This window comes from Mesoplodon mirus, assembly GCF_964341445.2.
Source record: "Mesoplodon mirus genome assembly, chromosome: 15".
NCBI classification, from domain to species: Eukaryota; Metazoa; Chordata; class Mammalia; order Artiodactyla; family Ziphiidae; genus Mesoplodon; species Mesoplodon mirus.
Window position 1 is genome coordinate 55,641,657 of NC_138991.1, and position 25,106 is coordinate 55,666,762.

The 25,106-nt window shown below is 46.4% G+C and overlaps 1 protein-coding gene across 2 annotated transcripts in view; it reads right to left on the reverse strand.

Annotated features, from left to right (window-relative positions):
* The window catches only part of SNX29 (sorting nexin 29), a 571,459-nt gene that overhangs the window by 340,746 nt on the left and 205,607 nt on the right, over positions 1-25,106 (reverse strand). For both annotated transcript variants that reach the window (XR_014291539.1, XM_082600682.1), the window contains exon 14: positions 23,220-23,302. Coding sequence is in view for 1 of the 2 variants with exons in the window: in XM_082600682.1 (XP_082456808.1) it covers positions 23,220-23,302 (83 nt within the window). In the remaining variant the exon portion in view is untranslated. The remainder of the gene's footprint in view (positions 1-23,219; positions 23,303-25,106) is intronic.

The window sequence follows — 25,106 nt, forward strand, 5'->3', positions numbered from 1 at the left end:
CTGAAGTTGGCTCTCCCACCTCAGAGGCACAGCAATGATTCCTGGCTGCAGCACCAAGAGCCTTTCATCCACACAGCTCAGAATAAAAGGGAGAAAAAGTAGAAAGAGAGAAAGAGGATAAAAGAAAATAAAATACAGTAAGGTAAAATAAAATAGTTATTAAAATAAAAAAATTATTAAGAAAAAAAAATTTTTAAGTAAAAAAAAGAAAAAAGGACAGATAGAACCCTAGGACAAATGATGAAAGCAAAGCTATACAGAAAAAATCTCACACAGAAGCATACACATACACACTCACAAAAAGAGGAAAAGGGGAAAAAAATAATAAATCTTGTTCTCAAAGTCCACCTCCTCAATTTGGGATGATTCGTTGTCTATTCATGTATTCCACAGATGCAGGGTACATCCAGTTGATTGTGGAGCTTTAATCCGCTGCTCCTGAGGCTGCTGGGAGAGATTTCCCTTTCTCTTCTTTGTTCTCACAGCTCTGGGGCTCAGCTTTGGATTTGGCCTCGCCTCTGCGTGCAGGTTGCTGGAGGGCATCTGTTCCTCGCTCAGACAGGACGGGGTTAAAGGAGCCGCTGCTTCAGGGGCTGTGGCTCACTCAGGCCGGGGAGGAGGGAGGGGCACGGAGTGCGGGGCAAGCCTGTGGCGGCAGAGGCCTGCGTGAAGTTGCACCAGCCTGAGGCACGCTGTGCATTCTCCCGTGGAAGTTGTCCCTGGATCCCGGGACCCTGGCCGTGGTGGGCTGCACAGGCTCCCGGGAGGGGAGGTGTGGATAGTGACCTGTGCTTGTACACAGGCTTCTTGGTGGCGGCAGCAGCAGCCTTAGCATCTCATGCCCGTCTCTGGGGTCCACGCTGTTAGCCGCGGCTCGCGCCCGTCTCTGGAGCTCCTTTAAGCGGCGCTCTTAATCCCCTCTCCTCGTGCACCAGGAAACAAAGAGGGAAGAGAAAGTCTCTTGCCTCTTCGGCAGCTCCAGACTTTTTCCTGGACTCCATCCTGGCTAGCCGTGGTGCACTAGCCCCTTCAGGCTGTGTTCACGCCGCCAACCCCAGTCCTCTCCCTGCACTCCGACCGAAGCCCGAGCCCCAGCTCCCAGCCCTGCCCACCCCGGCGGGTGAGCAGACAAGCCTCTCGGGCCGGGGAGTGCTCCGATGCTCTGTGCGGGAACCTCTCCGCTTTGCCCTCCGCACCGTTGCTGCGCTCTCCTCGGCGGCTCTGAAGCTTCCCCCCTCCGCTACCCGCAGTCTCCGCCCGCGAAGGGGCTTCCTAGTGTGTGGAAACGTTTCCTCCTTCACGGCTCCCTCTCAGTGGTGCAGGTCCCGTCCCTATTCTTTTGTCTCTCTTTTTTCTTTTGCCCTACCCAGGTATGTGGGGAGTTTCTTGCCTTTTGGGAAGTCTGAGGTCTTCTGCCAGCGTTCAGTAGGTGTTCTGTAGGAGTTGTTCCACGTGTTAGATATATTTCTGATGTATCTGTGGGGAGGAAGGTTATCTCCTGCGTCTTACTCTTCTGCCATCTTCCCCCTCTCTCGATTCATGCTTTCTACTAGCATACACCTCAATTTCAGGCCTCTGCTGGTTACAGCGTCCCAAACTCCCAGACTATATTAATTCAATTTATTCTGCACCTTTCTGAGTGGTTGCATATTAATATTAAACACACACAGCGCTTTTCAGGTCTCCAGAATGTTGAACAAGACTGTTCTTTAGATAAAGTAAGAGCAAAAAGATTAATCATCACCAGGATTAATTGTGAGGAAGGAAGCCGAGAAGTCATTTTGTACGTGAGGGATTTCATACCTCGGATGAATTCGCCTCTTGCTGGAATGCTAGCGGATAAGGGCTGAACGCTGCCTGGTAAAACACAGAGTTCAATTGCTTCATCTGTCTAACTGGGGTTAGTGTAAAGGCATGCAGGCCTCTTCATTAACTCCAGTGTATTACTGTAGAGTTAACTACAATGAGGATGGCAAAGTAAACATGGGGCTGCAGGCTGGAAAGTCAATGCATTTTTTAACAAAGAGAGGAGGGCTTGCTGAGTTCACAACTATGGCTGTTTAGGCTTTGCTGAGATCTGGTCAGACCCCTACCTCGGCTCCTCGACTCTTCAAACAATTCAGGAAAGCATCTTAAACTTTCCGTGCTGCTTCTAACCCTGCACCCTGAACCTCGGCTGACCCAGATGCCTACTGCAAACTTTACAACATACCCAGGCCCAAGTATGTAAGATGCCTTTTAAAGATATAATAGGTTATATTAAGACTTCAGCCATTTTTGTCTCTGATCACCACCAAAGGCTTTGTTCAGTAGAATAATGGGTGTTAGAAATGGTTTTTCAGTGAAGTAAAGGGAGGTCGAGATTTACAGGTTACCTAGAAATGTCTATCCAAGCTCTGTCCTTGCTTGGATACAGTATAACATCCAGGAAGCCCAACAGCCTTCCCCGTTTGGGAGGTGCCCAGGCTGGATTCTAGCCTGGTCTTGCGTGCAGCCACCAATCGGAAACCCAGTTCACCTCAACCAATCCTGCCCTGGGATACTGTCACATCTGCCTTGGGCTCTTCCATGAGGTACTATGGAAGCATCCAAAAGGACACAGAGCTGGGACTCCAGCAAGCTTGTCTCAGTGGGTTACCTGGTTTTGTGCTTGCTTGCTATTAAAACAATTTTTTTTGACTAGAGAAAGATCAAATTCAATGACCCACCCTGCTTTTGCACAGATGGTTTCTTTAGAATTCTTCAGAAAGCTTTGACCATTTCATCCTCCCTTTTTTGACCCGGAGAATTCCAACTCAACTTTCAACCCTCAAATCAGATGGCACTTTCTCTAAGAACCTGATGCTCTCCCCAGACCCAGAGTGGGCCAGGCTCTCCGCCATACTCCTGTCACACCCAGACTCCCCTCAGTGACATGTTAGGGAGCCTATCACGCTGACTTGTAACTTCTTCCTACTCATCTGTCTGTCCTTCTCGTCCACGAGCTCTGAGGGCAGTGACTTTGTCTCGTGTCTGCATTCCAGGCATCGGGTACTGAGCCTGGTCCATGGCAGGCCCTCTATAAAGATGTGTCAGAGAAAGCAGTGAAGCCAGGAGATGGAGGGAGGGAGGAAGGAAGGAATGATGGAAGGAAGGAAGGGAGGGAGGGAGGAATGATGGAAGGAAGGAAGGGAGGGAGGGAGGGAAGGAAAGGAAAAGAAAGGAGAAAGGGGCAGTAGGGGAGATGTATAATTTGCCACATCTATTCCATTCTTGAAGTCAGAAGCAGGTGCTCAGATAACCTACTACTCAAAAGGATTAGTATTTCACATGCTGAGGAAAACAATGAGAAGAAAAATCTCACCACAGCCGTCCAATAGCAAGAAGCTGGGTAGGGAGGCAAGGCTAGCAGGTCCAGAGCCAGCCCCTGGATGAGGGTAAGAGCCTGGCTCTGCCCTCTCTGAACCACGTGGGTGGACATAAGCTGCTGAGCCTCTCTGAGACTCAGCTTCTTCTTACGTAAAATAGGGGAACCACGAGAACATGCCGGAAAGTACTGTGGCACGCATTCCGAGAGATGCTGACCGTGAAGTGCTCAGCCAAGAGCCCATGAGGAGAAAGCAGGCAATAAACGGTAGGTATCATGGCTGGGGAGGGAAACAGACCCCAAGTCTAAACGCCTCACAGCGGCCCAGGAGCCGGGCCACCCACAGGGCAAAGCACAACAGCTGTCTGCAGACTGCAGGTGCTGTTTTCAATTCAGTCAAGTGCCTGCTGCTCTCGCCTCATTGTTTAAAAAGCAAAGCAAGGAGCTGGGGACAGGGCTTTATATCTCCAGACGACAAGAGTTCCAGGGATCAGCTGCATAACCATGTGAATGTACTTCACAGTATCGAAGTGCACACTTACAAGCGGTTAAGGCGGTAAATTTTGCTATGTGTATTTTACTACGATTAAAAATAAAGTTGATTAAAAAAGAAAAAGCAATGATAGTTAATGTTTCCCGAGCATCATGTCATTGGTTTCATTTTATAGTCATTACAACCCATGAGGGCAATACCCCTATCTCAGTTTTACACATAAGAAAGCTGGGGTCCAGAGAGGGTAGGTAACTTGCCCAAGGTCACACAGCTGCTGAAGGGTAGAACTGGGCTCACCCCCACATGGTCTGGCTCCAGAAACCCTGCTCTGAACCACGAGCACACGGAGGAGAAGCATTCCAGAATTACTCATGTCCAAAGGAGGTACCAGCCAGAGTCCCAAATTTGGAATTTACACCTAAACTGACTCTCCAGTTCTGCCACATGCTGCGTGCAGAACCCCACACTGAGCCTCAGTTTTCTCACTTAAAAAGTGAGAAGAAGGATCTACGCTAGTGACCTCAGAAGGCTGGCAAAGGATGGCTAAGAGGACGGCGTCTGCAAACCACAAAGCTGCCTCCCCATGCCCCCTCCTGCAACATCAGACGCTCAGGGAGAAGCCGCTCCAAAGGAACACTCAGGTGCAAACACACAGGCTGGTGGTTACCTTTTATCAAGTGAGCGTTTTCCCGTGGAAACTGTGGAAAGAAAAGTCTGAAGAAGCAAATAACCATCACCCTCACCTCCACTAGCTCTGCATCTCTGAGAAACTTCCAGGGCACCAGGGTGGCTGGAGCAAAACCAGAACAGGCAAGAGTGGCAAGAGATTAACAGGGAATGGAAGAAAGTACACAAGTGGGTGCAGGGCACTTCAGAAACAAGCAGACATAACAAGTGCAAGAAGAACCACCTGAGCCAAAAATCAGACCCACAAGAACAAGGACAGTTCAATTTTTTAAGAGAGGCAGTTTAATACCAACAAATGACTGCAAGAGGGGTTGGCAAACTATACCCCCTGGGTGAAATCCAGCCTGTGGTCTATTTTACTGTAAAAACTGTACATTTTAGGAGAGGGGAGAGGGGGAGGGGGGATAAAAAAAGGAGAGGAAGAGGAGGAGAAGAAGAGGACGAGGAGAGAGACCAACTACAATGCCTAAAATACTTACTTCTGGGCCTTTACAAAAAAATTAATATTTGCCAACCTCTGGTCTCTAAGATATAATGGAAAGTAAGTATCTACTTCTGGTCCTCTGAAGGCATAATGAGGTCTGTGCACATTTTGGAAGAAAACCAAACACCAAGGCAGAGGGCTGCCCAGATGCAAGCGAGGAAGACACTGAACCATCCCCACCGTGCAGTGACATATAATACTACACGAGGGGTGGCAGGACGTGCCAAATTGGGCACAGAAGCAGGCAGCACGGTGGGCGCCCAGAACCTGACGGGAAATGGGTAGAGGTCCCAAGAGGTAAAAGTGAAATGAGAGTTCTGGAAGGCACGTCTGCTTGAATAAACCCAAGCTTGTTTGAAAACCTCTTGGGTGGGCAGACCAGGCCCCCACCCCTTGCTGTCACCAATCACTGCAAATTTACCAACATTGTTTCACCTTCCTAATTTGCTGTGTGATCTTGAGCGAGTGGCTTAAGCTCTCTGTTTATGCTTTCTCACTTGCAGACTGAAGATCATAAAGCATCTAGCGTATCGGATTGATGAGAGGATTAAATGAGTACACGGACAGTTCTTCAAATGCAAAACACTACTTAAATGTTAGCCTTTTTCTTCCTTTTTTAAATCACCCTCTACCTTACATTTCGCTAACTGTTCCAGTTCAAAGACAGGGAGATGGGAGAATTCACTCCATCTGCTTTCCTTGTGAGTTGATCTTAGATTGTAGAGCCAGGGATGGTGCTCTATTCACCAACTGCTCTCTTGGGGGTTCTTAGAGCCCCCAAGGGATGGGACCACGTGAGGAAGAGGCAGAAAGGGGCATTATTAACAGACCCTGTAGAGGCAGGCAGGGGCAGGTCACGTGGGGCCCTGGCCACTGTGGTTTGAAAGGCTCCTCAATTCTTCTCGTCCCAGTGCTTCCCCACAAAGTTGCCAAGGTTAATCCCAAGAAGCAGGTTGGCCCCTATTAGCCATGAACACCCCACTTGGCCATCCTTGGGACATGAACAAGATGCGGTCCTGATTTCTCAGGCTAATTACCCAGAGACCCACCCCGGCTCACTGGACCCGGCTCACTGCCCCCCACCCTCGAGCCTCCCCACTCCCTGGCTCAGCTTTCTCTGTATTAGCAACAAGCCTGACATTCTGCAGAGCTATCAGAGATTACTACAGCCTGCCTTGCAGAAAATGCTGAGTGGAAAGAAGGAGGAAAGGAAAAAAAAGAAAATTTCTCCTTTATGCGATTCGTACATGGGCAAGAGCTACAAACAATTCAGGGCGCTAAAATTAATGCGCTCCCCTGCCAATGAGGAAAGGGTGAACATCAAGGCAGGCTGTAATAAAAACGTATTTAATGTGTACAGCACATATTTATTCATTTTGAGAAAATCTGCAATGCTGCCACCCCCCCTCCCATAAAATCTGACCATCCTACTCAGCTTCTATTCTTATCCCTTGCTCATTTGCGTAATTTTAACACTGCAGAATATAACTAGCCTAAGAATATTTTTTTTTATAATTACACCCATCACAGGAACTGTCAGTATCTAATGAAGGATAATTTCAGCTATTATAAGAAGCTTAAAAGATCATTTTCATGAATAATTCGTAATATGAATCATTAAATTCAAACAATGTCAGAAATTTCAAAAAAAAAGGAAAAAAAATATTTTAGGCGTCTGAAAGTAACCATCCCTCTAAAGGCAGAATCCAGCTTCTGACGTACACAGAACAATACAACACATGGGGCAGATCTTCATGTGAGGGGAGGAAACATGCAAATTGACTCATGTCACTTCCCACTTTAAATTTTTCACCAGCTTCCCCAGCCTGCGGATAAAACCCAAGCCTCTCTGCAGGTCACATGGAGTGATCCTTGCTCTGACCCTTCCCTGTCTCTCCAGCTTCTATCTTACCTCTTCCTCTCTCCAGGAAAGATAAGCTGTCTGAAAATGAAACAAACCTACCAGAACCTGAAGCAGGACAAAGGGGAAGAGAGATAAATCTTCCTGGTAAACTGCCTGTGCACCTGGATCCAGCCAGACCTGCACCCGAAGAAGTTCTGTGAGATAATACCCTTTCTTGTTGGCTTCAGTTGGCTTCATTGTTTGCCAAAGGGGGGAAATTTCTATTACTAAAATAAGGCTGCAGGCCTCAACAGACCCAGAGGGGATAGCAGAAGGCCAAAGTCTGCAGAGTACTCAGCAGAGGACAGAGTGGGAGGTGAGGCTGAGTGGGGGATGGTGACGTGTGTGAACACTGGGGTCGGGGGGGGGTGGTCAGGATCAACGTATGAGCAACTGGGCTAGACCCGAAAGGGGACAAATTACCTGTGAGGTGGCTTGGCTAACAGGTATGTCCACACTGCATGGTGGCAAAGCCCCGGTATTCAGTCTCTCTGGGGAAACACACGAAAACCAAAGCACAACTCCCATTTCCAAAGGAAAGTGGTCTGTATCCCACCTTGCACTATAAAGACATTATGCATTAAAATATACATGAATTTTCATTAAGAAGAATAATGTTTTTACCTTAGATAAGGAAGGGAAGGAGGAGGAATGGCCTTGACCAACAGATAAAATATCAAACTTAACTAGATTACAAGATTCCAGAATATTACCCCTTTCTAGAAAATGTTGTTTCTCAAACCACAGGCTGTGTCCCTTTCATAGGGTGGTGAAAATAATTCAGTGAGTCACAATTGATGTTTGTTAACATGGAATAGAACAGGATACAAAAGATGAGAATGTTTTGCCCGTAGTAAAGGTTAAGTATTATTCCAGGAAGGTTGTGTCTCAATTACATACATACTTGAAAGTGTGTGCTTCAAAAGCCTATTTCTTACTGTGAGCCAGAGTCAAAAGGGATTGAAAATCACTTTTTAAAAAAATGTCAGATCCAAAAACAAGATGTCAGATCCAAAAAAAATGGTGTCAGATCAGGGAGAACACTTGATGACATGACATGTTGGTTTCAAACCAAAAGGCAACTGATGGGCACAGAACCCATGCTTTCCCTCAGCGACAGTACTTCTGTAAATCTTTCCCATGTAAATGAAGCAGCCCAGGATATAAGAATACATGTAGGGCTTCCCTGGTGGCACAATGGTTGAGAATCTGCCTGCCAATGCAGGGGACACGGGTTCAAGCCCTGGTCTGGGAGGATCCCACATGCCACGGAGCAACTAGGCCCGTGAGCCACAACTACTGAGCCTGCGCGTCTGGAGCTTGTGCTCCACAACAAGAGAGGCTGCGATGGTGAGAGGCCCGCGCACCGCGATGAAGAGTGGCCCCCGCTCGCCGCAACTAGAGAAAACCCTCGCACTGAAATGAAGACCCAACACAGCCAAAAATAAATGACTAAATAAATAAATTTTTTAAAAAAATACATGCATATAGGGGTTTATGAAACACTGTGATGGCGAAAACCTGGAATCAAACTAAATACCATCTATGGGGGAATGATTTTAACAATCACAGGACAGTCACATGATCAACTCTGATATGCAGATATTAAAAAGAATGACTTAGATCTGTATCTATTGATCTGGAGGAAGATTCATGACTGTTCAGTGATATGCTGTTACCTGAGAAAGCCAAAGTAGGTCAGATTGGGGGTCAGCAAACTTTCTGTAAAGGGCTAGGTGGTTTTCAGTTTTTCAGGCCATGTGTCTCTGTTGGAACCACTCAACTCCTCCATTGTATAGATAAAGCACACAGATAATACATAACAAATGGATGTGGCTGTGTTCCAATAAAACTTTATTTACAAAAACAGATGGCATGCCCATGGGCCATAGTTTGCCAACCCCTGATAGAGACTGTAATCCCATCTTTGAGAGGAAAAAAATGGAATAGGTAGAACATGTATACTTACGTTTGCAGAGTATAGATTTGCCTAAGTTCACGTACATCAATTTACCCTGGTTTTCTAACGTGGGGAGCATTAAGGGAGATTAACTCCTTTATAGGTCTCTGTATTATTGGGATGGTTATAAAAAAATACATATAACTCATTTTTTAAATTCCAATAAAATACTCAGTTATAAAAAACAATGTATGAAAACAAGCTATGAAGTGATTGCTTTCACTGACAGCAATTCTAATACATTAAACCAATATTTTTTATCACTGCAAATAACAGAAGAGACCTTCTGTAATTCATATTTAATTGAATGCCAACTGTCGTACCCTCCAGACAGAAATTACCCAAGGAAGGTAGAAAGTACGATAACAAGTCATGGGAAACCAAGAAAATACTGTAAAGTTTATTTTCCTCTCCCTATGGGAGACTAAACGATATAGAAAGAGCAGTTTAAAACTGGATCTCGTAAACCTGGGATCCACTGTTAACTGAGCCAGGTAGTTACTACCCATGCCTTACAGATGGCGCAAGTGAGTTTATGCCCTCTGAAAATAACATGAGCATTAAGAGCATTAAGCCAAGATTTGGACCTGGGTCTCAATTCTAGTTTAATCAAATTCTCTTGGCACTGACCCAACTGATCAGTAGGATCATGGTAAATCTAATCCTTCATGCCACGAGGGCACCCGAGATTCACAGGGGAAATAGGCATGGGACACAAAGCAACTGGCTACCTTACTTCTTAAACATGAAGAGGAGGATGACTCCTGTTTCACCCAAACAGGGGGAGAGTTTCCAAGTGCTGAGCGGAGACCATCTTTCACATTTTACCTCTCCCCATTTCTCCACTGAAACTGACCCCATTACTGCCATTGCCCAGAAAGTTAGCACTTTGCGCCCACTTGCTCATCAAAAGCAGAGTAGCAATTAATTCACATGTGTGGCAAAAATGGCAAGTATCCCCTAATAGCCAGTGTTTCTTATGTAGTAAGAAAAACACCAATTTTTGCTGGGCACTTGGACATCTGGGCACAAAACTAAGAGACTATGTTTCCCAGCATCCCTTGCAGCCAGGTACGGCCACCATAAAGTGTCATGAGCTAAATGCAGAAGAAAGATTAGTATACTTCAAGGCTTAGCAACAGAAACTATCCAAAAAATAAACATGCAGAAAGGAAAAAGATAAAACACACAAAAAAGGCCAGGTTATCTGCCCAAGGTAACACCGCTGGCAAGGGGCAGAGCTAGAACCTTCCAGGCCAAACCCATGGACTACACCTTCATGCTCTAACACAGGATGGGCAGCCTTCATGAATGCTGTCCTGCTTTCCTCTGGAAAAGGGGTAAGGAAGGAGGCAAGACAGCAGTAACCAGCGTGCATGCCCATCAAACCCCACTTCCTGTCATCTTGGCACACATGTGACTGGTTACTGACAGGACCTTGGCATAATTTACAGTCATTTTATATCACTGCCTGATTTTACTGTTAAAATCCCTACCAATTATTTGTTATTCGTGTTTATTTTTAATGCCATCAGTTTTCTTCTTAGCCCATGAAGTCCATGTGTCAGTTAGGGGGGTGAGGGATGCCCAAACTTTTCAGGCAAGATGTGTTTATCCCAAGAGTGTTCACAGCGCATAGTGCTATACCCATCGGGAAGGATATACTCCAAAATATTAACAACGCTTAAGGGTTTGTGATTTTTATTTTCTCCTTTTTTGCTTGTCTCTCTTTTTAAATTCTCTATAATGAATATGGCTTCATTTTTTAACAAGGAGAGAAAACACAAATTGTTATTCCACAATCAAGTTGCTAAAGACAATTTTCAGGCAAGCCAGGTGAGCTCAGCAGGCTGCTTCTGGCCCAGGGGTATATGTGTGCTTGTGTCTATTCCAAATCCTTCATTTTACTCAGAAGGAAGCCAAGACCACAGAAGCAAGGCCTCAAAACTGTGTGCGCACCATTCCTGGTCACCACCCTGCTAATGGCATTATAATGAGACAAACCAGATGCAAATGAGGGCAAAGTAATTAAAGGTAGAGCCGAGCTTGGCCTAATTGGCTCCACCTGGTAGAGGAGGGGTTTTTTGTTTGTTTTGTTTTGGAGGGACTGGGCCTCAGAAACAGACTCTAAGTCAGAAATGGAAAGGTAATGGGGAGCACAGCACGGACCCAGAATGCCTCCCAGGAACTCGGGTCAAGGGCATCCAAGCAGCACATCACATGGCTCAGCATCCACATCCTCGCCTGCTCTGCCCACCGCCCTGGCTGCCTGGGAGAAAACTGGGACTGGAAAGACCAGGCACCCCCCTCTCCTGGAGCCCAGGTTACTGGACCCACCCACTCACCCCCACCTGTGACCTCCAGAGGGGCAGACACTGTGTGTCATTCACTTCTGTTTCGGGGCCTCAATGATCCGGCCCCCCACCCACCAGCTGTGTGCCTTGGGCTGGGCACTGGACCATGACGGTGGTAATAACGACAACCTAACACAGTACATGGAAAGGACTTTAATGTAGACAGTCTGACTCCCCTATACTCTCTCTCTGAACTTTCTTGACCTCAGTTTCCCTACCTGTAAAGTGAGGATGATAAAGAGTACCCACCTCACAGGAAGGTGGCCTCTTAAGCAGTTAGCACAGGACCTGGCACATGCTGCTTAACCCACATTAGTTATTATTAGTATTTAAACTCAGTAAGTCAGTCACTCCACCACTCATCAAACATCTACTGATCACTTACCAGGTGTACGGAATCTGTTTCAGAAGCTGAGTGCACAATAGTATCAAAACCAAGTCAGTCCCCACTGTCACAGAGCTTATGTCCTGGTAAATGTTTATGGAATATGTCACTAAAGGAAGGAAGAAATTAAAATTTTAAAGCACAAATTCGGCAGCAATACTATAGATCTGGGAGTGACCAACTAGGGGAAATGATGGTGGGGACATCATTTAGGCTTCCTGGAGCAATGATATCTGACTGTGACTAGGAGGTATACTGGGCAGAAGCAAGATTCTACACTGAATGAACAGAAGGTACAAGGATGAGAAGGCATTCCGCAGAGAGGGGTGAGGAAGGAGTGCATTTCTCCTGAAATGCAAAGAATGAAATTGAGGCCATAAACCAGCGAAATAACCCCAGACCAAGAGGTGGGCTTTATCTCTTTCTAGGACGTCTATTTTTCTATTCAGTCCAAGAAAAAAGAAAACATTTAGACAAGTCACTCTCCGCCGAGGTAGAAGCATCATTACCCACTCAAGCAAAGCAAAATGACCAGTTGCCTGATGAAAACTGTAATTAGAAACTTAAAACAGAGCAGTTTTCAGAACCAAAGTGGCATTTAACAAAACAAGCCACCTGTCAGCTTCCAGGAAGGGGAGGAGCTGAACACCAAAGGAGACACTGATTGAAAAACTGCAGGACGAGAATCACAACGCCGAGACAGCCCTAAAAAGTCACAATGACAACGGTAAGTGTTATGTCTGGCCTAGTCCTCTAAGGAGGCAGCTGAGGCACTCCAAGTACTCCTGTTCTGTTTCTGGGCCTTTGTTTCCTACCGAACAATAAAAAGGAAATGAACAAAAATCATGAATCAATATTTGGTGTTTTCAGGCAATTGTCTTTGCAATGATTTATGAGAGGAAAGCATCCTGTGGGGGATAAAATCAGGTGGAGAAAATAAAACATTATCTCGTATGGAGGTCTCCAGAGAGACATGGGCCACTTCTAGAACCAGGGAATGGATCCTCTTGCAGCTATGACCCTGTATCGTTGATGAAGCTTTTCCCAGTAGTGATGGCACTAAGGGGTGGCTTGGGGGGACTTTAGAAACATCCTCCTCCACCCACCCCGGCAAAACTGTCATCAGCCTCACCTTCCTCAAAGCCACCTGGGGCAAGGACTGCGGGCTGCCTACCTGATATCCACTGTCCCTCCTTCCCTATGTGCCAGTTAAGCAACCATGTTTCCCAGCTTTCCCCACAATTAGGGGAGGCCCAACAGCATTAAGCAGAAGTCATTTGGGGCAAAAGCTGCTTAAAGAAAGCTTATGATCCTTAAAGTTTTAAATCCTTACAGAATTCAGCTGTGAAATGCACTCTCTTCCCTTCCCACTTCTGCATCTATCTGCCTGAAATACAGATGTGATGGCTGGAGCATTAGCCGCAATACATTGACAGATACCATGAGGCAATCATGAAGATAAAAAGCCATGTACTGAGGATGGTAGAGCAAAAAGAAAACAGCAGCCTGAGTTCCCAACTGCTATGGAATCATCACACTAGCCTTGGACTAGACTACTTACTTCTAGACTTGTGTGGGATAAGAGAAAAACTTTATGGAAGTCAGTGTTGTCTAGGTTTCTTTTCTTTATGCAGCCAAATCTAGTTCTACCTGATACACTATCCCAAGGAAACCTACAAATTCAATGAAAACAGAGCAAAACAATGCCTCCAAACCCCCTTTCCAACAAAACCACCAAACCTCTCCTACATAAAAATTTTGGCGTTACCCCCATTTCCCACATCACTCCAGATGCAAGATCATCTGTTTTTGCTCCCCAAATCCTCTCTTGTCAGAATTCATCTCTTACTTCTGGGGGCCTGCCCCTCTGCATTCTCAATTCAGAATGTTTGGATGGGGCTGCTCCCACCTTACATCCTCCCTTCCAGGAAAGGGCATGTGACCATGGCTAGGCCTATCAGAGTTCTAACTCCCCCCCGACCATGCCACCCAAGTCCCCAGAATTCGTTTAAGTGAGGCCTGCCACCCAAGCTGGGCCATCAGAATTAATCTGGACACATCTGTGCATGCAGTCAGTAAGGACACCCTCAACTGCACTTGCAACTTTTAAGTCTTTTCATTAATCTTCAATCAATATGGAAATTTATCTGTTATACCTGGGTGGTGAGTACATTGGGTGATGGGTACATTACTTCCTGGACTTCTCCAGCAAGTCCTGATTTTGAAATATCAAAGCTTTGGCCACTGTCCCTGGAGCATCTTCCTGGTGCTGGCAGTACCGAGTGCTTAGCAAGGGCCAGGTACTGGGGCTACCTGTTCGGATTTTTATTTAAAGGTCAGGAAACTGGCTAATCACACAAATATTGTTCTACCAGCATAATGGACTACAAAGCTTTCAAAGCGGTTTACTCTACAATTATCACCATAATTATTCACCCACTTTCAGAAATTAATGTACAGGTGTTCTGCTAATGGTCCCTGACCTTCCACAGCCTGGAAGCCCTTCAAACTTCATCTCCAATCCAAAATAATGTCAACAATTGCCTGGTCCTTCACATATGTCATCTTATACTTCAAATAATGCTAGGAAGTCAACATGATTATCTCTCTGTTCAAATAAAAACACTGAAGCTCTGAGATTAAAACTCATTCCAAGACTTCGGAGCTGATAGATGATAGGGCTGAGGTTCAACCCGGATTCCCCCCAACTGGAAAATGTGTGCCTGCCTTTTGCCTCCAAGCCCTGCTATCGCCTTCTCCGTGCTCTTTCTCAAGGCAAAGGCTTCTCTTTATCGTGGAAGGAGGAGCCTTCATTGAGGAAGAAGAAAATATCTACAGCACGCCTGGTCCACACACACCACTGCTACTGAGAAGCGGTGAGCCAGCGCTTCTGTTTGTCCCCAGCTGATGTCCAGTTCCAAGCACCTCATGCTCTGACCTGGCTCCACATGCGGTCCATGACTGGGTTTCGGTCACCCACCAAAGACAGGGGCAGAGTGGGTTTTTCTCAGGATAAAGTTAAGGGGTAGAGTCTAACCAATCAAGCCAGGCACCCTAGGCAGAGGCTGCCCCTGCAGACAAGCACCTCTTGGTCACCTGTCATACACCACCTCTGAGGTCCAGAGTGATGCAGCGTATCTTATCACCTAGAACATTTCCGGGAGAATCAACTTAGGGCGCTGGGGGAAGCATGGACTTGGCTTACATCTGGGTAGGAATTTTGGCTCAGCCACTTTAGAGGTGGATGACTAACGATTAATTTCTTGTGTCAATGAGATTCAAGATATCTACCACAGGCTAAGAATCAAGGAGTACTGACACATTTCAAGCACATTAGCACACATCACTTCATCAATTTGAAGGCAGTGGTTCCAAGTGGCCAAGCACTGGGATTTTTTAAAACTCCCCAGGTGACTGAACATGGAGCCAAGATCGAGAAGTGCTGCTCCTCGTGGGGGAAGATGGGAGAGTGGTTTATAAGGAAACTAGTGAGGAAGAGCTCTCTCTTCAGTTGGGTTTCTGGGAAGATTAACCCAAGAGCTGCTGGCAGCTTTCCGTGAGCATAAGAACACCTGCCTGAAAATGGAGCCAACACATGAGGGGGGGCGGGTGTAAAGCTGGGGCACACCAGCTCACAGGAGCCCAGTGCATGTACCTCTTCCCAATTCTGCCTTCAGTGACATCGTGTTGACAGCTTGAAATCAGCCACAATGGAGCACCACCACCATGGACATCAGCAAGCACTTTAAATCAGAGCCTTCTTCCCTTAGAGAGCTAGCTGTTAAACATTCACCAGCAGCACACTGCCAATATTTGGGGGTGAGGGAAAATGAAAAAAATCAAAAACAAAAAAACCTCCTAATGATATTGTTTGAGCCCCTGGATCAAGCCATTCCTGAAGACAGGCACTCCTGGACTTCCATTGTTTTCATTTAAAACAGACTGAATTGGACTTCATGACTCTTGTCATCCAAAGAGCTCTGAATGATGAAACCCTGGAAGAGTCAAAGTCATGTGCTAACTGCAGTCACAAGGAGCCATAACTATATGTGATCAGAAGAATCTGGTTGGAGGCACAACTGAAGGAAGCGGTTACACAGGGTACAGCACGTTATCTGTAGCCCTAGAACGAAGACCCGTGACCTCGCCCACTGCTGAGCTCTCCCTGGCTGCCGTGGGTTTTCAATCACCCAAATGCCAGGAGGCCAGGTCCTACAATAGCTCCTCTTGGATTTCTGTTCATTCGTGTTATAAATTTTTATGGAGCACATCCCTTGGGTCAAGCACTGTGCGAGGCACTGTGAACACAGCCGGGAAGAACAACAGGCAAGGTCCCTGCTCCTGTGGACTGTACACTGCAGGGTGGAACACAAACAGTGAACAAGGAAGGGAATAAACAACCAGATACTGTGAGGTACTGATAAAGGTGCTGTGATGAAGATAAAGGAAGTAATGGGACAAAGAAGGAAGGAGAGGCAGGGAGGTCAGAGGAGGTGACAGCTGAACAGAAACTGCCCGACAAGGCAGCATCAGCCATTCAGAGATTGAGGGAGACGCTTTCCAGCAGAAGAACAGCAAGTGCAAAGGCCCTGATGGATTACTTAGTCAAGCCCAGTGTGGCCGGGGCCGAGAGAGGGAACAAGAGGGTGAGGGCAGGTGGGGCTGGAAAACAGGCAAGAGCTAGATCACACCAAGTACCGCAAGCCATGGTCAGAAAGTGTGGACTGAGCTTTAAACAGCAGAGTGATGAGATCTTATCAGTGTTTCCACGAGGTCCCATGCTTATCCCACTAGAACCAGACACAGACACATACACACAAGACTCATGACCTTGCTTTCCTTGCAACCAAAGCAGCCTGCCTCAAGCAAAGACATCTCCACCTCTGTGCACACAGTGGGCAAGAACATGCGGCCACCCGAGGGGAGGCGCCAACACCTGCGGTGACTGAGACTGAAGGATTAAAGGGTACACAGCACCGCACGCACCCTTGAAACGTGCCAGATCCAGGAATCCTCTTGCCCATGACCGTCCATCTTCACAGAATTAGGCTTCTCAACTGTCCCTCCCCACTTTTGGGAGCCCAGGGAAACTGAGACCCCGGGGAGGGCATGAAGCACATGCAGCAGTGGAGTGGGCAGCAGTGGGCATGCCACACGCAGGCAGAGACATGACACGTGAGACAGGTTGATGACTTCCTTTTTTTGTTTCTTTTTTTTCCTCAGAGTAAATTTTTAAAATTGTTCCCAAGCCTCCCTCATCTGTCAAGTTCCTCCCACTGGATCTCCTACCCTCACTGCCGATTACTCTGACTGCCACCAGCAACAGGCCATTTCTTCTCCCTCTGCCCCTGAGCCTACGGCAGATGAATTAAAGGACGATGCCGACAAGCACTTGCAGCGTTAAAATCCATCACCATGGAGCAGGACTGCGGTGGCCAGGACAGGTGATGCCAGTGGAGAGGACCTAATGAGACGGAGGGCGGCCGGGAGGAAGGGCCTCACACCACAGAGACAGACACTGTGGATTGGGAAAGACTCCAGAGAAATAACAGTGCTTCATGAAGACAGAAGGGACTCTGCACCCAGTAAAGAACTAATTTTTTGCCATGGAGCATAAGAGCTATGGAAACCCAACTCAAGCTCAAAAACAGGGGCAGGGGAGGTTGGTGAATTACTGCTCTTGTTAATAGTACGTTCAGGGCTGAACAGTCACGTCAGGCACTGCTGGATTCAGGGGCTCGAAGGACACGATCAGCCCCTGATTCCTCTCTGCCTCTCGGCCCAGCTTCTCTCTCCATGTAACGGCCTCACACCCAGGCTCCACCTGGAGACAAGGTAACCACAGTGGCCCCAGCCTTCCAGGCCCAACAGGAAAGAAAGAACCCTTGACAGCCTAGTAGAGTCCTGAGACCCAGCTGGAGCCAGTCAGCTGAGGTCAAGTGCAGAACGGAGGGTGGAGTCTCACCTACCTTACTGGGCTGACCCTGAGCAAGGACGCTGGTCTGATGAAAACTGGAGCACGTGGGACCTGACACCACGAGGCCACAGATGTCCACCATTCACAGGCAGACAGGAGAGGCAACCGGAGCCGTGTGACAAGGGCAGGCTCATGCACTTCCGGAATCCCACGTTCGGCTGCCCCTGGTAGGAGAACCTTTTCCTTAATACAGAGAGCAAGCTCCAACTCACAGGCAAATGCTCCTTGGGAGAAGCCCAACATGCAGCAAAGCATTCATGAGAATAGCCCCACCCCCACCGCGGGACACTCAGAGAACCCAGACTCCCCAGCTGCACACGCAACAATGACCACACCCAAAGAGTAACACCAAGGGTCTACTGGACAGTAAGGCCACAACCATACAGCTCTGGAGGCTCTGTCTCCAATGTCCAGAGCTGGCTGGTGACAGGAGTCATCCACCAGGGCTGACATGAGTGACCCCCGGGTGGGGTGAGCATGACCTGGGACAAGGACTTCCCTGTCTTGGCCAAACACACCTTGCACAAAGGGGTGTGGCAGAGGGGTGGTGGGCCTTCCTGTCCCAGATGTGGCTGCAAATCAAAGACCACAGCTCTCCCTTGAGGTCCCAAGTTTGTCCACCAGGTGACCTTTGACCAAGAAAACCAACCTTTAAGACATCAACCTCCCACCACAAGCTCCATAAGATGATTAGATGATCCCCATGTCCATCAATGATTAAGGCAATACCTCAACTTAACTGAATATTTATATGAGCTCCCTATGGCTGCTGTAACAAGTTACCATAAACTTAGTGGCTTAAAATAACACAAATTTACTATCTTGAAGTTCAGGGGGTCAGAAGGCTCAAATGGGTCCTATAAGCTAGACTCAAGGTGTCGGCAGGACTGCATTCCTTCTAGAGGCTCTAGGGGAGAACCTGTTTCCTTGTCTCTTCCAGTTCCTGGAGGATGCCCGCATTCCCTGGCTTGTGGCCCCTCCTTTATCTTCAAAGTGCATCACTCCTACCTCTGCTCCTGTTGTCACTCCTTCTCCCTCTCCAACCCTCCTGCCTTTCTCTTATAAGGGCCCTTGTGATTACACTGGGGTCATGTGGATAAACCAGGATAATCTCTCCATGTCAAGATCCTTAAATTAATCACATCTGAAAAGTCCCTTTTGCCATGTAAGGGGTATATTCACAGATTCTGGGGATCAGGACATGGACATCTTTGGAGGACCAACATTCTGTCCACCACAGCATTTTCTAGATCCCAGCATGTTATCTGAATTATACCTCTTAACAGCTAATCCCCACAACAACAACCTATAAAGTATATACTATTTTAATAAATCCTAATTTTACAATTGTTCAAAGGGGCCAGGAGAGGTAAAGTGAGATAGTAAAAATAGTAATAATAATAATTATAACATTTATTGAGTGGCTACTACATATCAGGCATTATTCTAAATGCTTTCCGTGTACTAATCTATCTCATCTTCCCCCAGAACCCTATGAGGAAGGTACTATTACAATTCCCCTTTTACAGAGAAAGAAACTGAGGCACAGAAAGTTACATGGCCTCTAAGTCAGTAGCCCCGGGCAGTGCTCAGTGTCTCTGGCACAGAGGTCATTCATTCACTAACATCCATCATGACGTGCAAGAAGAATGTAGAATGCACAGTGTTTCCCAAACGTTTTGGCCGTGACTACCTTTTTCATGGGGACATGTACAGGGACTAGGATGAAGTGACCCCCTTGGAGAACGGTCGCAGCTACAGGTGAAATAAGCCTTCCTTCCACTGACACAGCCTTTCTCCAGATGGACAGGTGTCCACTCACTGACCCATACTCCTGCCCCAGCCCCACTGCCCTGGCCTCTCCCTCAGGAGGCACCAGCAGCTGCGGTCATCACAGCTCTTAGCGAAGGGCCCCCACCTTGGGCCATGTTTCCATGGGGAGACATCCAACATAATATGCTCTGGGCCTCACTCCCCACCTCCTACCTGACTGGTGAGATCCTCAGTCAAATGGAGATGATGTATTAAAAAGGGAAACACCTCCATGGACTGTCTTCCCTCTTGGTCCCCGCTGGGTGAGTGTAATTCTGCAGATCCAACAATGCCTCACAGGGGGGGTCCCTGGGTCTACACCTGGGAAGCAATGTATTGGGGAGTGTGATTCTGGCTTCAGGTCAAGCTGGAGTTTCCAATCAACTGACAGTAATAAAAATGTCATTTTGGGGGCTTTCCTGGTGGCGCAGTGGTTGAGAATCTGCCTGCTAATGCAGCGGACATGGGTTCGAGCCCTGGTCCGGGAAGATCCCACATGCCGCGGAGCAACTAGGCCTGTGAGCCACAACTACTGAGCCTGCGCGTCTGGAGCTTGTGCTCCGCAACAAGAGAGGCCGCGACAGTGAGAGGCCCGCGCACCGCGATGAAGAGTGGCCCCTGCTCGCTGCAACTAGAGAAAGCCCACGCACAGAAATGAAGACCCAACACAGCCAAAAATAAATAAATAAATAAATAAATTTAAAAAAATGTTATTTTGATCACTTTTTGTCTGATTCCTACATCGGTGTTTCATAGAGAATTTGGGGGAAAGAATAGCCATGATTAATTATAACCTCAGAACTGAAACAAAGCTACCTACTAAGCTCTTAAAGTTTGTCAACAATCTATTCTAAAGGTCCATTTTAAATTGATTTTTTTTCCTTAACCCTGAAGGTACTTCCCACAACAACTATGAATATTACGATCCCAATATAGCCCTTAGCCATCTATTCAACCCTGAAGGCATTTGGGGCTTAAATGACTTTTCACTCTTTTCCCTACTGATGAGCTCAGTTTCATAAACCATCTGTCATCCAAAAGACAGAAAAATCTTTATATCCTCAAACTAAAAGGTTTCTCTTGTGGAAAATGCATTCTGAATTCCCACCTAGAATTTGGGAAGCTAGTACACATCTCTGTGTCCACCTAGCATCGGGAGCCAAGGAAATCATGGATCAGAAAGAACGGACTCTCCCTCTCCAACCTCTCCCTGCCCCTGCTCCTCCAACTCCCCAGAAACCCCAAGCCCCCCCTAGCCTGGCCAGGACACCCCAAGCTACCAAAGCCTGACAAGGGCACCCCAACCTGGCCAGGGCACATACTCAGTAGTTTTCAACAAACTGAGTCAGCATCTGGCTGGGGTTGAGGAATGGGTCTCAATTCCTTTGAGTAGTAGATGACACACTTAAAAATTAGGCAAAAGCTCTGGAAAGGCCAGAGTGCAATTTTTGAAAGCATGCCTTTAAATGCGGCTGCTTCCTAGTGTCTGGCATACAGCTGGTGCTCACGAATAGTATTTAAGTGGAAGAAGGAATAAACTGCAGGACTTAAACAAGCAAACGCAGGGCATCGGTCAGTATGTGCCTGCATCTGAGGGCTTTCATAAAGACCTCCCACTAAGGATGACACAGATAAGGTAAATGATCTTAAGCGACCCAGTAAGAAACGGAGGGGTAAGGGACAGCAAAGAAAGAGCAAAATGTGCTTCATTATCTCCGCTCTGTTCCACTTAAGGGCTATCTCATACCTAGCTTTGGCTCAGAGCATTCAGGTTGGGTCTTAGGAAAAGGGACTCTGGCTGCCGTGAGAAGCCATTCTGTACGCTGTAGGTTCTGTGTACCCATTCTGGGGGGACTCACTCCAAAAATGCTCCTACTCAGAAATGTACTTTATAGTACTGTGGTTTTTAAACCAAATGCAAGCCCAGTGGTGCTCCCCCACACCCCCTGGTTTAATTTTCTTACTGCATCAAATCAAAGCTCTGTGTGGGTAGAGTGTAGATTTCTCAGAAGGTGATGGCGTGGTCCACGGATCAGCTGCAGGAGAGTCACGTTTCTAGACGTGTGAATCTAGAGCCTCAACCCAGATCTCCTGAGAAGAAGCATATTTAATAGGCGCCCCAGGAAAGGCCTCTGCACACTAGTTTAAGAACTTCATATGGCAAAGAAGAGGGATTTGGAAGAAAATAACCCAAGTTCATTTCCACCCCAGATCCATGGACAAGCCCCCTTAAGCTCTCCTGAACCGTCAATAATGAATTTTTTTAAATAGAGGGAAAATACCTACTCATCACAGCGTTACTGAATCAAATGTGAATATACTTGAACTTGCTTGGAAAGGGTAAAGGGCTAAACATATACTATTCATTCAAAACATACAGTGAATGGAATGAACGACTGTAAAGGCCAGGTGCTGGGGGAACAAAGATGAGAAGTGAAAAGGCAGAAGGCCAGGGCAGACATAACTCCACGTAATGAGATGGGCTCCGGGACACACGAGCAGTATCTGTATGAAAAGGGTGATGAGCCCTCACAGCAAGACACGATTCACTCTGCAAAGGTAACCCCCAGACTGGTAACTATTACAGACCTAGCAGGAATGAGGCGAGGTATGTTATCCAAAAAAAAAAAAAAAAAAAAATCAACATGTTGAACCTGATCAAGTACAAAAGCTCCAAAGAAAATTCAAGTCTTTATGATATTGCTATGCAAGCCAAATCCGGACTCCAATCTTATCTCTCTCTCTGACACAGAAAAATCACTACCATTGACTGAGCACCAACTATACACCGGGTGCCATAGTAGAAGCTTTGCAGTCATTGTTTCGGAAAATCTCCACAACAGCCCTCATGACATTGGTGTGATTTCCTCTTACACTGGTGTGGCGTTTCCTCTTCCAGATGGCAAAGTAACTCTAAGAGGTCAAGTCATGGAGGGTGCACCTGAAGTCAAATCCAGGTCTGGTTGACTCCCAAGACCTGTGAGTGTGGAGCATCCACCTCTCTGTTAAAATGTCCACACTCTGAGAGCTCATTTTTAAGAAAATCTTGTAATGGTCAGTTGGTTGAAGTTTGCAAGACCCTTGAGCCAAAGTTAATTAACTATCCCTTCTTCAGGCTGACCTGAGAAACATTTTAGTAGAGTCATGACAGTTAAAGTGCAGGCAAACTGCACAGGGAGGAAGCATATAGCACTACTTTATTTAGTGAGATCTTGTTCAAACGATCATTTTTCTATCTACCTGTATTTCTGATTAAGAGTATTAATAATAATAGCTAAAATCTACTCAGTACTCACTCTATGTAGGCATTATGCTAAGATGTCTACATGGACCGCCTCATGAGGTAGGCACTGTCAACTAACCCTATTCTACAGATGAGAAAACTGAGGTACACAGAGATTAAGAAATTTAACCAGAGCTGGGGTTGGCGCCTGATCAGCCTAACTCCATAGCTCTGATTCTCTGCCACTCTGGCCTTCTGTTGCTTTCACCCCTGGCCTGATGTGACTTAATCATGCTGAAGGTTCACTACCTTGCAAATGTTTCAAGACTCTAGACATAAAACTCCCTAAGTGCACAAATTGATACAAGTATTGATAATAATCTGGCAAGTAAGTCTTATAATATTATGCATTTACCAAGAATACAGAGCAGGGTTTTCCATTTAATTGATTTTCTGGAACCCTAGCCAGCCCCGTTCTTCTAATTCATCTGCATGTGCACTCATCCCATGCTGAGTGTCTGCTATGCCAGGCACAGGGGGTGATGAAGATGAAAAGGTGTAGCCCCCTCCCCACCCAGGCTCTGTCTGCCCTCACCTTCAGCTGTTTGACCTTCTCGTTTCAGCATCTGGACAGCTCCCACGTATTTCTTCAGTTGGACTTTGAGCACTTCGTTTTCTCTGCAGGTACAAGAATGTTAGAAAAATATATTTAAAAATTGGCAACTTAGACCCAAGGAAGGAGGAGAATCTGTGTAAAGAAAAATACACAATGTGCATCTTATAAATATTAATATATTCTCTGTTTTAGAGATCATTGCTGGAAAAGACTATGTTAGCAAAGGCACGTTTGCAGAATGCCTTTGAGAACTGTTCATTCGTGATGGAAATAAGCATTAATTGGTTGCAGTGCCCACAGATTCAGGATGCTGACATGTGTTGCCCTCAGGCTATTTGAATCAATCTATTAGATGCCTATTCTGTGCCAGGCACTCTGTAGTATCCTCTCCATTTACAGAAGCACATAATAGGTACTGTTTACTTGGGGAACACTCAGTATTTTTATTAACTACTACATGTATTGAAAACTTCCTATTTGCCAGGCATCACGTGAAGTCTTTATGTATCTCATTTAATCCTTCCAAGATATATATTATCACAACACCCACTTTACAGATGAGGAAAGTGAGGTATAATGAGAAGCGGCTGACCAACTCCAGCGGCACCCCATGTAAGACTGCAGAATGAAACATGGACCTCAGGCGATGACAAGACCCCACTCTACTAAATTCACTCCCCAGGTACCCCAGCTGCGGAACAGGACATGAGGGTCAGAGAGGAAACTACCATTTGTTGAGTATTTACCCACATAGCTCAGACTTTACATATGTGACCTCACTGAATCAAGCACACGTGTATTCATTCACCCATTCTTCATTCGATGGTAACACTGAATAATGTTAAGTACCTAACGATATGTCAGGCACAACGACCCTGTAGAATTCTCCTCATTTTGCAGGAGAGGAACTGGGGCATGGTAAAGGTCACATGGCCAATGCCAAGGTCATACGTAAGGCACACGGCCCAGGCACAAGCCCAGGTCTTTCTGCCTCCGAGGCCCAGAAGAGCTCTTCTCTGTCTCTTTTGGGATTCAGAACTGGTTTCTCACTGGCTACCCCAGAGACAGGTGCCTCTTCCACATCTTCTGTTCCTGCTCCTCCCCCAACAAGGTCTTGAGCCTGTGTGCTCTTACACATGCTGGAATATTTCCTCACAAAGAAAAGAGCTTTAAGATTGGGTGTCTTTTATGATTATAAAAAGTAAAACGCTCATTGCAAAATACTCAAGCCATCAGAACACATTTAAGAAGAAATGTAAAAAATCCACTAAAAATTCAACACCTTGAAATAAACCCCACTATCATTTTTCTATCTGTCCTATCAGCTCTCTCTCTAGGCATGCACACACATACACACACACACTGTATATAATTATTCACAGATGAAACACCTTTCACGCTCTTCTGAATTTTTTTGTTTGAAGTCTGTTTTCCTTTGTTTACTGTCACACTCATCCTTCCCCATGGTAACCAACGTTAAATACCTGGTACACACATTTCACGCCTCCTCCATGCTCACATAGTCACTACAAACCTGACACACTTAAACAGAGTTTACTTTATGAAACCAGACCCTATTATAAATTTTTCTGCTACTGGCTTGTCTCATTTAACAATTCACCACGGTAAGCTTCTGACTCCATCTATTTATGGATGGAGATGCCATTCCTTGGTACGAATATGCCACACATTTGCTCAGTGGAAAAACTGCAGACTGCCCATCACAGGTTCTCTCTGTCTTCGATGCATCTGACTATACCTCAGCCCACAGAGAGAGCACTTTGTTTGTATTTTGCTTTTCTGCCCTGTATTTGTCAGAAAGAACATAAGTACCAACTGCAGACACTACCATATACTTAGGTGTCG